Source organism: Miscanthus floridulus, chromosome 8, assembly GCF_019320115.1.
Source record: "Miscanthus floridulus cultivar M001 chromosome 8, ASM1932011v1, whole genome shotgun sequence".
NCBI lineage: Eukaryota > Viridiplantae > Streptophyta > Magnoliopsida > Poales > Poaceae > Miscanthus > Miscanthus floridulus.
The window spans coordinates 89,131,010-89,148,104 of NC_089587.1; the positions used below are offsets into that span (position 1 = coordinate 89,131,010).

At 42.7% G+C, this 17,095-nt stretch overlaps 1 protein-coding gene and 1 non-coding gene across 2 annotated transcripts; both read right to left on the reverse strand.

The window, feature by feature from the left end:
* Positions 1-4,854: 4,854 nt before the first annotated feature.
* TRNAV-AAC (transfer RNA valine (anticodon AAC)) lies at positions 4,855-4,928 on the reverse strand. The gene has a single exon. It is a non-coding gene; the product is annotated as a tRNA-Val (tRNA).
* Positions 4,929-5,040: 112 nt separating this feature from the next.
* On the reverse strand, positions 5,041-7,099 carry LOC136476917 (protein CYSTEINE-RICH TRANSMEMBRANE MODULE 11-like). Its single transcript, XM_066474899.1, has 3 exons — positions 6,901-7,099; positions 6,266-6,539; positions 5,041-5,319 (listed from the first exon to the last, which is right to left on the reverse strand). Exons 1-3 carry the CDS (start codon positions 6,944-6,946, stop codon positions 5,265-5,267), a joined length of 375 nt encoding a protein of 124 aa, XP_066330996.1. The 5' UTR covers positions 6,947-7,099; the 3' UTR covers positions 5,041-5,264.
* Positions 7,100-17,095: the final 9,996 nt, after the last annotated feature.

Sequence of the window (17,095 nt, forward strand, 5' to 3'; positions counted from 1 at the left end):
CCAAATCATTTACAGAAGGAGAGAGATAGTAGTCCAGCTAAAATCCAAATTAGGAGAAGTCGATGAGTTGAGAAAGTTATGTGGAGAGCTTTAGCAATCAGCACTAAATATAGCAGAAGAAAAATGGAGGTATAGTAGACTTGCCTGCCTTATGGTTCAGAGTCAGTATGTTGCAATGGAAGAGAATGTCTGAAATAGTATATAAGGCAAATATTACATGCTGTTTGAGTTTAAATTCAAAGCTTTCAGCAGAGCCAAACATGGTTGTATTAAATTGCTCAAGTAAAACATGTTTTTTTTCACTGATATGACCCATTTTTCTCTGCTTTGATAGTTATTAGAGCTGAGTTGGACATGATAACTAAGGTACCTTTAGCATGATTCAGGATAACATCTAGTACCAAATGAACTTTGCTCCTCAGGGTATACATCTGCACAGATTAGCCAAATCTTTGCTACACATAAGCAGTGTTAAATTGGAGTATCTACTTGTATGGATTTCAGCAGTACCATTTTTATTTTTAGAAAATAAATAGCCAACCCAAGAGGAATAGGGATAGAGAAAATTATGGTGAGCATTGTAACTGTTAAGAGATAGAAAACTAAAAGGTTCTGTTGTGATAGTCTAGGATTTACTCTCAAATAATCCTAGATGTAGCTAGCTCCATAATCTCTTTAGAGGCATTTTGTCAAACACATGTTGTGCATAGTAAGAGAGAAGAACTAGGCAAATAACCAAAAGCGATAGGCAGAGACTGTGTGTGTGCGTGTGTGAGAGAGAGAGCGCTTACCAACACCCCCGTCCTCACAGGAACAGCACCTGCCCAAGGGCCTGCAAAGGTAGGAGTGGCCTGAAGCCATCTCGGTGTGGTCGGCGTGGTCACGCTCCTTGTTGAAAGCCCTGCGCCAGCGCTCGCACAGGGCCGACACGGCTTCGTCCGACTCGACGTCCCTGTCCGTCGGGGTCTTGGCGTCGTCCGACGAGTGCGCGTAGTCGGCGGCGCGGGGCGAAGCGGCTGGGAGGATCGGCGCGTGAGCGGCGGGCCGCTGTGGCTACGGCGCCGACCGCACGCGCGGAACGGGAAGCCGCCGCGGCGGCGCGAGACGCGAGTGAGGCGCCTGCAGGGCCACGGTGGTGGGCGCATCCAGCTGCAGGGCCGCGCTCGGTTCGCCCGCGGCCATGGGGCTACGCCGCCTCACTGGTGGCTGGCGCCCGTGCCGCCGCTCGGTGAGATGGACAAGCCCGAGTAAGAAGAGGCCTGGACTACGGGTTGATTCAACTAAAGTTCGAGGGTCTTTTTGAAAAATGACCGTGGCTTGCCTGATCTGGGCCGTCCACGCGCCCAATCGAACGGCCGGAAAAAGCACGCGACGTGGCCACGCTGCCTGGCCAGCTTTTAGAGGTAGGATTCATATGTAAAAAAACACGCGACGTGGCCACGCTGCCTGGCCAGCTTTTAGAGGTAGGATTCATATGTAAAAAAGCACGCGACGTGGCCACGCTGCCTGGGCAGCTTTTGGAGGCATGATTCATATGTAAAAGATTCAGCCTCTACAGTTGGAGGATCTGTTTCTCATCTCTCGTTTGGATATGGGGAACGGAGCTGGCTTCTTTGGTTTTGCAGCCCGGTGCCAAGTTTCTTCAATTGCATCAAGCCGTGGTAGCCGTTTTCTTCGCTGGCCCGGCGGTTTTGCCTCCACCGTGGGTTCCGACGGGAGCCTACTCTGTATACTCCATCGGCGGCCCAAGATTCATCTGAGGTCCGTTGGAGAAGTTCGACATCAAGGTCTCCCCTGCCCCTGCTTTACCGACGCTCAGCGCGGTCAGTCCATCTGGGACCATGCGTCCGTGACGCCTCTGGTGCCCCTCGCCGGCGTTCTGCTCTTCTCCGGCGTCGACAACGGCGATTCTTCGGCTCCAGTACACGTGCCTTCCGACTTCAGTCCTCGCGTGACGCGTGGAGGTGTACGTGTCCGATGCCCCACCGGCGGTATTGATGTGATCCAACCTTCTCTTGAGGGTTGTTTTGTAATTTGGCTGCTTTCTTAATATATATATTTGAGTTGTTGTAAAAAAAAGTCTTTATATTCTATAGTAGTATGTACCTATAAATAAACTAGTAATACTATCTCCAACAACAACATCCAGAATATAATATCTATTCAACGTTTGGGTAGCGCTACAGTTAAATGTTTCAATACCTATTCGACATCATCTCCAACAACAGGATCCAAAAAAGAATTATTTCTGCAAATGGATTTTCAAAAGAGATAATACTCATATTTATATTGTACCTCTCAAATAGCCTAAAATAGATCTTCCGTATAGATACTGTTAGAGGCACCTATTGAAGACAGTCTAAAACAGAGCTACAGGTTGCATGTACTCGAGGTGATCCATTCCCATGTGCTCGCGCAAAGCTAAGCACAGAAGAAAGCGGTACCAAAAAAAAAGGGGACACAAAAACAGATTGTTTTCAAATTAAAAGTAGAAAAGTAGAAAACGGTCGGAAAAATGTCTAAACCGTTTTCTACTTTTACATTTGAAATACGAAACATCTGAAATGCGAAAGCGAAAACAGTAAAGTCGGACAAGAAAATGCGGATTCGATCGGATTAAATATAAAAAAACGATGCGGTTCGGTTCGGGATATTTCCGTTCCGTTTTCATCCTTAAGTGTGTTAGACTGACGTGATAACCAACTACACCACGAAAACACTGCTGTTTATAGACTCCGTTAATTAATTTCTCTTGGAAATTGTAAACTCACCACAGTGGTCAACGGCATGGCAGGCGTTCTCTAGTCAAGCTATGCAAATAATTTATTTTCAATCCCATGATATTCTTTATTTTCAGAAAAAGCATAGCACTTACTACAAATTATGCTTCGTTTGAAAATAGAATGGTGTGGAAATTCATGAGCACTACTACTCTAGATGACCAAATCATCTCATCGAGGTTCGTTGGTGTTGTGTTTTCGTGTGGTGGTGGTCCTGCTGTTGCCTCCTTCATGAGGGGTTTTCATCTCATCGAGGTTCGCTGGTGTTGTGTTTTCGTGTGGTGGTGGTCTTGCTGTTGCCTCCTTCATGAGGTTTTTGTTTTTGTTTTTTAATTATTTTCTGTAAAACTTGTTCTCTATTAATACATAACCGGCATGCTCTTGCCGCTGTTTCTTCGGGAAAAAAATCACATCGATTTAGGGCCTGTTTGGTAGGGCTCATCCCTCGGCTCCGGCTCCTCCGATGTAGCTCAACCAAACAATTTGCAAGAGAAGCCGTTTTTTCAATGAAAACAGAGGAGCCATAGCTATTTTTGGAGGAGCTACAAATTGTGGCTCCTCCAAAATAGCTCCAGCTCCTTTGGAGGAGCCCCTCAAGAGGAGCCCTGCCAAACACCCCCTTATAAGCACAAGTACTACATCTTAACACTCCATGCTATTTAGATGCATGCCGACACAAATGAGACCACGAATATGCATAAGTCCATATCTCTTTTCTTTTTTCATACATTGGCTTGTCATTCTTCATAACATCACTCGCACATGGAACATCATACTTGTTTGCTAGTTATTTGATCTTTGAATAATAATGATTTTTTAATAACGTCTTTACCAAATACATATGATACAATTAATGTCCTGCTCAACACAGAACAAATTAGTTAGATCTTTAATCGTGATGTCATACAATTCACTAAAGCCTACTAAAGAGCTAGATGCACTTTAAGATGTGTTGATGGATGTTGCCATGTTAGTATGATGATGGGACTGACCTGTGGCTGCTTGAGGTAGAAGTGTCTCCAAAAGATAAGTGTAGGATTGTGATAAATCCGATGATGGCTTAGGATTAAAAAAAAGAGCAATTATGGATTCACAAGAGAAGAAAAAATACGAACAAAAAATTAAATATATAGGAGGACCAAAGAACTAAATAGTGGGAGACTTGGATAGTAGTTTTATTGAGAAATGCAACTCACCAAGAGAAAACTAAAGGACTCCTTGATTTGGCCTTGGCAAAAAAATTTGCACGACCACAAAGTAGAAGTGGAAAAAAAAGGGAAGAGGTGGACGACAATATTGAAGGACTTGATCAACGATATTTACAAGGAGTTCATACCGATGGATGCAAGAAAGCAAATGAAGACAGAAAATTATAATAAAAGTAATAAACAAAACTATTTTCAAAAAATATTGTCAAGTAAAAAAATAACAAAAAAGGTTATATACCACGCTACGCGTAGGCAACCTTGCTAGCTATTTGTGAGCAAAATAAATGAAAAGTTTTTCTTTCTCCAATAGTTTTCAATAATTTACTTTTCTAAAACTCAAAAAATCGGATAGGAGGACGAAAAACTAGCTTGGTGAGAGGAGAAAAATCGCGGTGAAGGAGACGTCAAAATGGATCACAAGCACGTAACACACCATATATTTATGAGTTGAGAGGATGATTTTTATCTTTGAGGAGTTCACATACAAAAATGTTAAGAGGATTATTTTTTCTTCTTTTTAACAAAAAACGAAACTACAGAGTTATTTAAAGAGCTCATGGTGATGCTCTTTACTTTCCCTAGTACCTTCAAGTTGCCCAAAGATTGTAATTGATATCCGTTTGCTAGGCCCATTTCGGCAGCGCTCTAATCCCATCCGACGTCTTCTTGAACCAAATACCAGACACATCAACAGTGACGTGCACGTTTTCCTTGTTTAGCCTATTGTTGTTTTGTTGCCACATCACAAGGAGGCACGGCGGCGAGGTGCAATGCCTCGAGGCCAAAAAAAAAGAAAGAAAGAAATTCCCTCGTGCACGCGCAAAGCACAGAAGAAAGCGGTAAAAAAAAGTAGGAACAAAACGAATTCTTTTCGCCCGGACTCGAACCGGAGACCTTCAGTGTGTTAGACTGACGTGATAACCAAATACACCACGAAAACTCTTTTGTTTCAGGGCTTCCTTATAATTTGGTATCCAAAACAGATTGCAAACTCACACTTACCACTGACTAGGTGTATGGCAGGCGTTCTCTGATCAAGCTATGCAAATAACTTATTTACATCCCCATGAATAGCATCCTTTATTTTCAGATAATAAGGCATAGCACATACTACAAATTATGGTCTGTTTGAAAATAGAATGCTGGACCGGAAGCTCAAGAACACACTGCTGGTCCAGATTATTTACAAGCACAGTTACTACATCTGAATACTCGGATGCTCCAGAACGCTAGCAACAATAGCATAGGATCCGATTAGCGGATAGTATCTAACATCTCAGAAGCAGCAGCAGCATTCCTCCAGCAGGCAGCAACAGCAGAGAGCAGCCAAACTGCAGACCACACAGACCAAAATGAGACGCAGATATTTACATGAGATTAAGCAAACAGAGAGAATCTTAAAAAACTGAATAACATGTTTGATTTGTTAATGTTCATGTGCCTAGCTTGTAACCCTGGTTATGATGGTGCTACAGCTGTATAACTCATCACTAGTCTGACTGGCCAGATTTGCATTACCAGAATTTACTCTGTCAAGGGATGTACATTCATACATAAGCAAAAATGCCTTACAATAACTGAATGGACCCCTAAGACTACAGAACATATGTGAGTATGTGACTGCTTATTTCTTCCTGGCCATAATTAATAAAGGTCACTAAAGACTGAATGTATGTGAGTGCTTATTTCTTACAGCTCATAGTTAAAGATCACTAAGACTGAATATATTATATATGTGACTGCTCATTTCTTGCTGCTTTTATTTAAAGGTTACCAAGACTCACTGAATCTTACTGCATCATGCAAAAAAAGACTACATTTAGATACGTGCAACAGCTGTTGATGCCACTATCTGAAAAAAAAAGACTTTTTCTTTACAGCAAAAGTAAAAATTGCAGCATGTCTTACAGCAGTGTCTAAATTAGCACTTAATACTTTAATAGGCATGCCAACAATGGTTCAGGGACCAAACGAAACATAAATAATGTTACAAGGATCTTGCTCTCCTCCGAATTACACTAGAAACTGCTAATCATTACTTAAGTCCAGACTAAGCAATAAGATCCTGATGAGCTTTGTATATATTAATTACCCTAGCTCAAGATCTCATTCTCATCCAACTCGAGCAAACCGCAACATAAGCCAGGATCTACAGCGACATCTAAATCTCGAATCTCAAACAATAAGCATGCAGCACACTAGCACACAGAAAATGAAATGCATGCTTGACGGCAAAATTAACATGAAGCAGTTGCAGTGCAGCATATTTTTCATTACCATCCTTTGAGGAACCCGGAGGAGCTTGAGCTACCCTCGTTTCCATGGTTGTGGTGGTGGTGCTGCTGCTGATACTCTCCATGCGGTGGCGGCGGCGGGTAGTAAGGGCGCTGCTGGTCGTTGAAGTAACCCTGGTACCCCGGTGGAGGGTGCTGAGGTGGGGGGTAAGGCCCCTGCGGCGGCGGCGGCGGAGGTGGTGGATGTCCATGGCCCCGAGGGGGAGGAGGGTACACATCTGGTGGTGGTGGGTAAGGGTACGCCTGACGAGGATACCCTGAAATTGCAGTGAGATAAACTATGGCATCACGACATGAAGAATCACTTCAGACAAGATTTCGCGCATGGAGTAGGTAGCTTGCAAGAACAGTAACGTCTTGAGAAAGCGAGATTGCAGAGCAGCCATAGAAACAGGATAAGCAATAACAGGGCTGATCCTTCCCAGCAGGCTTGCAGGATTGAGCATGAACCGTGACAGACAAGAACAGTTGACTACCATACTTGCTGGATTTGGTTCTTGTGATGACTTAAAATAGCAGAGGGGATCAGACCAGTCTAGTGAATCAGATACCAATAAGTTACGGATAATAGTCCTACAAAGGAGACGAGGAGAAGATGGGGGTGAAGAAATTGCGTGCCTGGAGGAGGGTAGGGTTCCTCGGGAGGGACTCTCTGGTAGCTCATCTCTCTTTTCCCCTTTCTTCCTCCTTTCCTTTTCCCTGTGAGAGCTTCTTGCTTCGGAGATGGTTGTTTCTTCAGACAGCTGACTGACTCGACTACCGACTGGCGACTGGTGGTACTGGAGGGGACAGCGTTATATCTATCATTTAATATCGCGATAGGGCCTCTCCAAATCTCCAATGACCGTTCCTTAGCTGGTCCTCTGCATTAATCGCCTGTTTGGTTGCCTGTATATCCTCCGGCGTTGCGTGCAGGTCCAGCTCGTTTGGCTGTGTGGGCGTGTCGCCGACTCGCCGGAACCGGCCGAGCGCATCCTCCGAGCCAGGCCCAAGGGAAATGCCCGGCCTTATCCAGCGAGCAAGACTCGCGCCTTGCAGGATTACCATAACTAATGGTCATTAAAACATAATTAGTTAATATTAAGTGATTTTAAAACAAATTAAGATTGGATAAAGTAAATTTAATTTTATTATGACATAATATCATAAATATTTAATATTTTAGGCACACTACATGCAAGGAACCAAACAAAAGAGCATACATGCGCTCAACCTAGATGGGGTGAGCTAGGTCCATGAATGCAGAACAAGCTAGATATATGCGAGCAATCAAATAGACCCAAATACTTCTATAGAGCCAGGATCCATACACTGTGGGTGTGCTCCTACGAAGATCCAGGTTGGAAGAATGGAACCAGGGCCATAGAATAGTAAAACAAAAAAAATGACAAACGAAGGCAACTAGTTGAGAGAAAGGTTGATCTTTTTATCCCTGTGGATCCCATCTTTGAAAACAGATGGCGTCAAATCATTTGTGAATCCCATCTAAGAACCAATCCTGTTGAATATCGAACAATAAAATGTACATATGAATTTAAAGCCAAATGCTGGAATAGCTCAGATGGTTAGAGCGTATGACTGTTAACCATGAGGTCGGAGGTTCAAGCCCTCCTTTGGTTTTTCCCTTTTTAAAATTTTTTGTTTCTGTACTTTTTTTTCGTTTTCAAATTTTTTGTTTCCGTACGTCCCAAATGGCTTCTGTTTCTAGTTTTGTTTCCATATATATCCCAAGAATTTGTGTTTTTTTAAAAAAAAAAATGTTTCCGTACGTCCCATAAGGCTGTTTTTTTCTAGTTTGTTTCCATATATGTCTCGAGATAAAGCTAATTATAAGTTTTTCAGTTTTGTTATGTTTTGCCCTTATATACATCCCAAGATAAAGCTAATTATACTTTTTCAGTTTTGTTTTCATAATACGTCCCAAAAACCAACATAATTAGACTTTATTTAGAACACGGGATTTTTTTTCTTATGAAATTTCTGCGTTACAAACATGCTCTTAAGTGTTCTGTAGGTCACATTTATCCTAATGTAGCAGTATTTTTTACTAAAATATAAAGGAAGGCTACTTGAAATAGCAACCAAATGAGGTCAACTCACATATTAAAGTTCACCATGACATTGACAAAGCCCTTGTCGAGACAATCCAAACAAATGCATGGATCTCGTCTATTTTGAAGTTCGGGTGTGAGAGTATGATGATATGCATATCACACATATGGAAAATCAGACTTACTTTTGGCATGCCAGATCATTTGATTTCATAGTTTGGGTCCACTTGTTTTTTCGATAGAGTGTGGGGTTGCAGATTTATGGTCGTTTTGAAATACAATTTGGACAGGAGATTAGATTTGCCTAACTTATTATAAATATAAAGAGGTTGCGAAAGCCGAAGGAGATGCACCCAACCGAACCAAATCCGTCTAATCTTGCATTTTCCTTCTTTTCTCCTAACCTCTCTTCCACAATGTTATTGCTCATCTCTAATCTGATGACTACATGTGGCGTCTTAGGGTGTTAACAAACCTAGGACAACCTGATAATATCTACGTCCTGATGGATGTGTCAACCAGTCTTTACTAGCCATTCATCATCTAGTTTACGCAGTAGATAACATTTGCTAGTTTGATTGTAGACATAGTCGTTCTGCACCACATGGTTACACTTCTCGACTTCTCGGGTAAGACCCGAGAATACAACACCATCCAGTTTCTGGAACCGAAGCATCTGTTTCCACGGAAGGCTTGACAAGGCGCGACACTAAGGGTGCACATTCAATGCTCAAATATTTGGTGCCAACATACAGCTAGCTCATCTCCTTTCGCTAGCTCTCGTGTGTGAAAAGAATTTTGGCGACGTAATCCTATATATATGCTCAACTCTGTTTGGGAGGGCTTAAACGATTTCTCCTTCTAGAGAATATTGTATAGTGCAACAGCTAGAAAGGACATATTTTGAGTCAAGGGTGGAGGTGGGGGTGTCTGATTTTGAGTTGGTGGTCAAAGCCGGTGAAGCCAATCTTTCTAGTTTTCACCAACTTTTAGTTAAGTTTAGTAATAAGAAAGAGAAAAATGACTCTATGCTATAGTGTACATTTCCCTAAAAGTCATGGCCGGTTTAGGAGGAGAAACCCTCCCGAACAACACTGAACTGAATAACTGGTTCCATTCACTTTGGCTCTTCATGTACTGTAGAAAGAAGTAGAGCTAGGATAAACTCTCTAAAATAGGCGCTTATTTGTCTCGGCAAAATAAGATGGCGACAAGAGCCTAGACTTTACTGAGTTTTGAGTCGGTGAATTACTTTTGCAATAAAACTTTTAAAATAAATGTATTCATTTTTTAGGAACTAAAATAAATATATTCGTCTCAGCCCCTTCGTCTTTTTGAGCGAGGAAACAGGGCCTTCTCCCGGCCCACCAGCATTTGGTTTCGTTCCCTCATGGGCCGGTCATCGGAGCGGAACGGACATCTGGGACAACTCCGGATTCCTTCCATACCGAAACGGTAAGAGAACTCGTACCGGCCCGTGGCGCCGGTTTGCTCTCCGGCCAGCGCGCGATAGCTATCCGTTTTCCGCATCCGGCCCGTCCCCGCCGCCGGCGTTCTTTCCGTCGACGGCGACCGCCCGGAGCCTTTTCCTACCTCCTCCGGTTGTCGACTGACTCCTAGGGCGCCGGGTCGTGGAGTCATTTCACGGCTGCGGCTGGCGCCTGACGGCCACTTGAGGGTAACTGGGGGTTTGGAGGTGACCAAAGGAGCGAGCGACATAACAACAATCAGTAGACATGACGAGCAGTGAAATTCTCCGCCTGAAGCTTCTTTCTGGAAATCGGTGAAACACCGAAATGTTAGTTGACTCTACTCTAGGCCCTTGTGTTTTTTCGTTATATTATTATTACTATTGTACATGTCAAAAGTTAAAACCAGATGCTGTTTTGTTAATTCTATCAGGTTTGGTTACTGACACGTGAGAACATCATCATCCCCAAGATGAACCAAGACATGATGCAGGTAAACCAACTAGTACAGTTTAGTGATGATCTCTATTCTTGCAAAAGTTAACGGTCTTAACAGACCAACGGGCTGAATGACGAGAAAGTTCATGTGACTGAAATAGCAAAGCTGAGATTCTGAGAACCCAGAGAGGCTTCCTGGGTGCTCTTTCAAAATGCTGGTCATATTGTCAATCCGTATTGTGCGGCGTGTGCATATATCAAAAAATCAGGTCAAGAGCATTGTGCGTGCTGATTGTTTCAAAAGAAACTGTCAAGCTATATTGGCCTTGCAAGAAGAAAATGTCAAGCCATATTAGTAATGGAGCATGGAAAGTTGGACACTGAAACACAGCTGGATATGAGATGATCGTGTCTAATTGTATGCAGGCCACCAAGCACGTGTCTAATTGTGTGCAGCATGTCAAAGAGGCTCGATTAAGCCTAGCATGAGCAATAGGGGCCACTCAGGCTAGCCAAGGAGACTGCCCATGAACCAACTCAAAGGTTCACATTCTGATCCTTTGGAACAAAGGACATAGGCAAGTCATCCTTGGCTATCAGAGGCAGGCCCTTATTGACATGTAAGGCTTTTCCTCTACTTGTCACCTAGCTAGCTTCGTAGCTTGTGTGACTGGTCTGTTGTGTTCCTTCCATCAAACATCTATTTATATACATACATAACCTTGTAGAGAGAACCGTATCTTCTTCTTCTTTTTTTTTTGGCTATTCCAGGACATCTTATCCTCTAATTGGATAGCAGCATATATTCTAGATTTCTCACGATATGGGAAACTTTGATGGCCTTGCTCAAGGCACGAGTAGATGTCAAAGATAGTGACAGCAATATATAGTGAGCACATCCTGAATTGATAGAGATGCATACAATTTTACATGCATAGGAAATGACAATTCTCTAGGATCTTGTGAAACGAGGACATTTTGACTCTCAGAAAGGGATTTTGCCGATGCTGAAAGATGCCTAAAGCTACTGTTATTATCGACATCTCTTTACAAAATGACGGAAAGTTCAGTTGCTTTTGGATCATTGGCTGCGCTACTAGTTATCATGCATGGTTGAATTGATATACTTTGCTGGATGCTGGCAGCTGTTTGACAAATTTGGTTCTGATCTTCCACTAGGTATTTCCTTTTGGTGTTCATAGGAGAAACTTTCCTTGCGCAGACTTCTATATTTATTTTCTCCTCTAACCTAAAATGTAGTAATGTATTCACAGGTTGTAGTCTTGTAGATATTGTTCTCCATAAAGCATGCAGGAGAATCAAGCAGACAATGGTCAGAGACACAACATCAGGAGTAGATTAAAGAGGTTCATTCACTGAAGACTATGATCTGATTAAGTTTTTTATGTTGACAGGACTCTAGCCATACACTGCTTCAATGGATCCGTAGCCTCATGGGGGTTAAGGAGTCTTTCTTGAGTTTGGGTTTTTTTCAGATTGAAGGATGGTAATCAAATTAGGTTCAGGGAAGATACCTGGTTGGGTAATCATCCATTAAAAACTCAATACCCAACACTGTATAATATTTCACGTAGGAAACAAGCAAAGGTTGCAGAGGTTCTAAGTACAGCACCTCTTATGTTTCTTTTAGGAGAGCATTAGTGGGTAACAAGCTGACAGTGGAACAGTTTAGTCACTAGAGTAGCTAATATTAATCTGCAATAAGGCCAGGATGTGTTTGTTTGGCGCCTTCACAAGAATGGTATTTTCTCAGTAAGCTCTATGTATAAATTTTTAGTCAGTAACGGGATCAAAGTTTCACAATTAGTTTGGCGACTAAAGATTCCTTTGAAGATAAAAATATTTCTTTAGTTCTTTTTAAGGGGGAAGGGAGGGCCTGGTGCAAGCGATAGAGTCTTACCACCTGTGACCGGAAGGTCCCCGGGTTCGAGTCGCGATCTCCTCGCATTGCACAGGCGAGTGTAAGGCTTGACACTAACACCCTTCCCTAGACCCCGCAAAGAGCGGGAGCTCTCTGCACTCGGTACGCCCTTTTTTAGTTCTTTTTAAGGAGGATCATTCTCACAAAAGATAACTTGTCAAGGAGGAACTGGAATGGAAATACGACTTGCTACTTCGGTAGCAGTCAAGAAACCATCCGACATATCTTCTTTGAATGCACTTATGCTAGATTTTTGTGGAGGGCCGTTCATACGGTGCTAGGAATTAAACCTCACTTAAATGTCCACAACTTATTTGATAATTGGTATCCTAGGAAAGATAAAACTTTCAGGTCTCTTTTACTGACAGGTGCAACAGCGATTTGTTGGTCTATCTGGCTAACAAGAAATGAAGTTGTTTTCAATAGAAGTTGACCAAAAACTCTTTTGCAGGTTTTATTCAGGGGAACACATTGGCTTCGGTTCTGGACACACTTGCAACGGTCCGAGATACAGAAGGAGCTTATTTTGGAGGCTTGCCGCAAGATGGAGAATGCGGTTATGTGTGTTTTTCCGCTTCCTAGGATGGCCTTTTACTTTTAGGATTGTGTTTTAAGTCTTTTCTGTGCTGTAAACACAACGGTCATACAGTGGATGAAGCCGGAATTTCTTTCCATTGTCTAAAAAAACGTACAGGGGGGCACAAGCTTGAGGTTGATCCAACGGATTTGAAGTTGACTGATTCTTTTTTTTAAGGACGGCACGATATTTACTACAAGCTTTATTAAACAATAGAAAAAACATAAATAGAATTACAAAAGGTTGAGTGATATTTTGTAAAGGAAAAAGGAGCTGGACAACTTGGTATAAACTCATTGCCCGAGGTCTGACTGTCTGAGGAGCTTTTGGTAATTGTTCCTCGATACAAATCTGCATTCTTATGAAAGAAATTTCTATTATGGAATCTCATGTATCATCTCTCACACAGGTAGCATTTTGTTGTAGCTACTGATGGTTGATGGAATAGTTTTGGTTCTGAGTCGGTATTCATTTAGGCCTTGTTTGGATGCGCGTGTATTTATCTCAATCCACATACGTTGATGTGGATTGGAGTGGAATTAAACTAAATTCCATTCAATTTCACTCCAACACTTGTGGATTGAGGTAGATACACATGCATCCAAATAAGTCCTTAGTGGATGCGGGTGTGCGGCTTCTGATAGGTATTTGTCTATGTATGGCTTGTTTGGTAGATCGAGCTTCAGCTTCTGATTCAACTAGAAGTGATTTTGTTTGCCTTAGAACTTTCTCAGGTGAATCAGTTGAATTCTAATTCAACAGGATAGGCAGAATAATCATTTTGGTCCCTTAACAAGTATCCGGATCTCAATTTCATTCTTTGAACTTTTAAGTGCTTAAACTTTACTTTTTGTCTTTATTTCATCCTAGAACTATCGAAGTGACCGCTTTATTCTTCAAATACTATCTTTTGGGCTTAATTTCATTAATGAACTAAAAGTTTGAGGATTTAAATGACTATTTTAAAAGTTTAGAGTCGAAGTAAAATTTGAAGACCAAAAGTCATTTGATAGTTTTAATTTTAAGGTGAAATTTGTCACGCCACATCCCAGCAGGCTCAGCAGGCTGTCCGAGCCCAAGAAGTGCTACCGCAATACCACACTTTCCGGCGGTCTGTAACGTTTGTAAGGAAGAGCCTAGGAAGGAATGAGATATAGGAGAACCACAGTGTGTTTCTAAATGCTATGCTATGAACGACTAAGTAAAACAATGATAGATTAAAAAAAAGTAAAACAATGTTCCCCTTTTCCACGCCTGGCAACCTGCCGGCTAGAGCCACTTCTTCCTCTCTGATTTCGTCTGAATCCTTCTTCTGTCGGCGCTGCCAGTGCCTAGACGTTTGGATGAATGTCCACGGCTACAGTCCGTTTTCCACCCCGTTTCTTGCGTCCACGTGACTACCCGCGCCGCTTGGACATCGCCTGCATGCGCCTACATTTTGTGCGCCCATGTGGGGTCCCGCACCGCTTGGACGTCACCTGCGTCGTGCGCCCGCGCGGGGCACGCTCGCGCCCCTCTCGCTTCCCACGGCATCCCATGTGCAACACCCGATCCACTTTTGAAACATCCGGATGCAATACTTGCAACATACAAAAGAAGATAGATGAAACACTTGAAACATGTGTCTGAAACACCTGCAAAAATACGTGAAAAAGCACTTGAAAAGCATTGCAAACATACGCAACATCCGGATAAAACACTTGCAACACACGTTTGAAACGTATGCAACATCTAGATAAACACACTTGCAACATACGTTTGGAAAATCAGATGAAACATTGGGAACAGATGCTTATAACATACGTGTACAAACCATTGCAACATCCCGATCTACTTTTACAATATTTGTATGAAACACTTGCAACATATCTCTGAAACATTTAAAACATATGTTTGGAACACGCGTTTTTCAGTGCAGCATGGCTTCGGCGGCGCGGTGAACTGACACGGTGAAGGCGGCCACGGTAGTCGAATGGAGGCACCACGCCACGATGGAGTCGACCGCAGCAGGCCTACCTGGGCGCTGCGGCTCGGGGACGGCGATGAGGAAGGACATGAGGCCGACGCGTCCGAAGAGCTTGACGACGAAGACGGTGGCGTGGCCCTGCGCCTCGGCGTCGTCGATTCATTACAGCGGCACGAGGCGAATATGCGCAAGTGAGCGGTGCGTGGGAGCGAGGCGAGCGAGCAGGAGCGAGAGTCCCGTGCGGAGCGAGGTGAGCGGAGCGGATGGTTTGATTTGATGCGTGCGGATGAGAACAGGCCGTCCGAACGCCCTAAACAAAGCATTGCCATTCTTTTGTTCTCCGATTCCTTCCTAAGGGGATTTGGTCGCTGATAAAATTGAGCTAAAATGGTAAATTTTTTAGATTAAAACGATCATTTTAAAAGTTTAGTAGACGAAATTGAGTTTTAAGCAATACTATTCCGCCGAGAGGATAAACCATTATGTGCGTTTCCCACGCGTATCCTTAGTATATCCATGTAAAGAACGGTCGGTTCCGAAAATGCGGCCCAACCCAAAACCAAAACAGGACGAAGAATCAGTCGCCGTGTCGCCCCTAGTCGCCCACACGTCCACACCCCCGTCCCTTTCCTCCGTATCCTCCTCCATCAATGCGTTGGCCTCCTCTTTCTCTCATCATCCCCTAGGCTGGACGGCAGAATTATGTCGGCGCCGCCTTCAATTGTATTCGTTAGCGGCAGCCCGGCCGTGCGAGGCGGCGGCGGTGGCCTGGGTGGGCTGTGCAGAATGCGTTGGCGGTCTTTGACGGCTGCGGCAGCGGTGTGACTCAGTGACTCAGCGCCTCGTATTCAGCCGGCACCGACACTAGGCCACTAGTGTATTTCTGTGAGTTCATTTGTCTTTTTTTTGTGTGTGTGTGTTATCTTGTCCCCCATCCATCTCAAAACTAGTGTACATCTTGCAAAGTCAATAATTTCAATTTTTGGTTAGATTTATAGAAAATAATATCAAAATTTGTATATTTATATAGATTTATTATTAAAATATATGATGTGATTAATCTAATAATACATGTTTAGTATCATGAATATTAATTTTTTATATGTATTTGGTCAATCTTGAGATGAGTGATTTTTTTTATCGAAAATGCCACATGTATATTTATTTTGGGATGGAGGGAGTAGACGCCGAAGTCGACAGGTGAGGCTATTGCGGCAGTGGAATGCCTCTACTGGCAAGTGGTGTTACATGTCAATGTCCTCTACTTCATGTTCAAGGGCCTCTGTTTTCTTTGTTTGTACTACAATGGATTATATATAATCTTAGCATCAGGTTCATCATCGTTTCAGGTCGTTCATTGAGCTAGTCATCATCACGCAGGTATGTAACACTCTAAAATTTGTCACTTTTAAAAATAGAGTTAAAATGATTTATTTGTAAATTTTTGTGCACATGAAAACATAGGAAAATAAAAAATTTCATTAATTTCAAATTTATCATAAGGTAGAAACATGTTTGTTGCATTCATGCTAGTTGCACCTCGTGTTTCTACGTGCAAAATGTATGTTTTTTATACGTTTAGGAGACGAATATCTATCTCTAGAAAATTTTCCAGCTTCTTTCTGGAAATTCCTACCTCCTTCACCTTAATCTTTATGTTCCAAGTTCCCAACAATATTTTTATGAGCTCTAAATACTTTATTTGGGTTCATCATGTTCCAAAGTGTCTCTGAGAATTTTCCCCAAATTTTCAGTGGTCTCAGAGTATTTTTCGCAGCTTAAATAATAATTCTAGACTTTTCTAGAATTATTTTATCCACAAAATTAATTAATTCTGAAAATCATAAATATCTCATTTTTTCCCAACGCTCAAAGCCCATGTGCAATAATCCTAGTAAATCATAAAGGCCCATACATTTATTTACTAATGGGCTTTAATGTTTATTTAGGTCCATTAGTGCAGGTGGATGGTGCAACGTCAATTAGTACCATATTGTTAGTTGACATGGTTGTGGGGAATTTTTCTTTCTATATATATCCACCAACCCCTTGGACAAAGCACAAAACTACCTTAAAGGGAGCCCCTAATTTGGGAAATTTTTCTACTCCTTCTCTAGCTGTCGCAGTTGTCGACACCGCCGGCTTGTCCTAGCCCCGCGCTGCCCCTGGTTTTGGATCTCGTCGAGCTCACAAGCACACCCGCCGCTGTTGTTGACGCCGTCTGTCGCCTTTCCGTCCTCTGCAACCGGCTACCGATCCACGGCCAGGAGCAGCAGAGGAGTCCTACGTGAAGCACCATCTTCTTGTCCAAATTGAGCACGTCAGTGCTGTTCTTTGCCGACTGATGGATTGATGGTGAGCACATCTACG

Coding starts and splice junctions, on each gene's coding strand:
- LOC136476917 (XM_066474899.1), bottom strand. CDS start 6,946: ATGAGCTACCAGAGAGTCCCTCCCGAGGAACCCTACCCTCCTCCAG. Junction 6,540..6,900: donor GGAACCCTACCCTCCTCCAG/GCACGCAATTTC, acceptor CTGCAATTTCAG/GGTATCCTCGTCAGGCGTAC. Junction 5,320..6,265: donor TCCGGGTTCCTCAAAGGATG/GTAATGAAAAAT, acceptor TGTGGTCTGCAG/TTTGGCTGCTCTCTGCTGTT.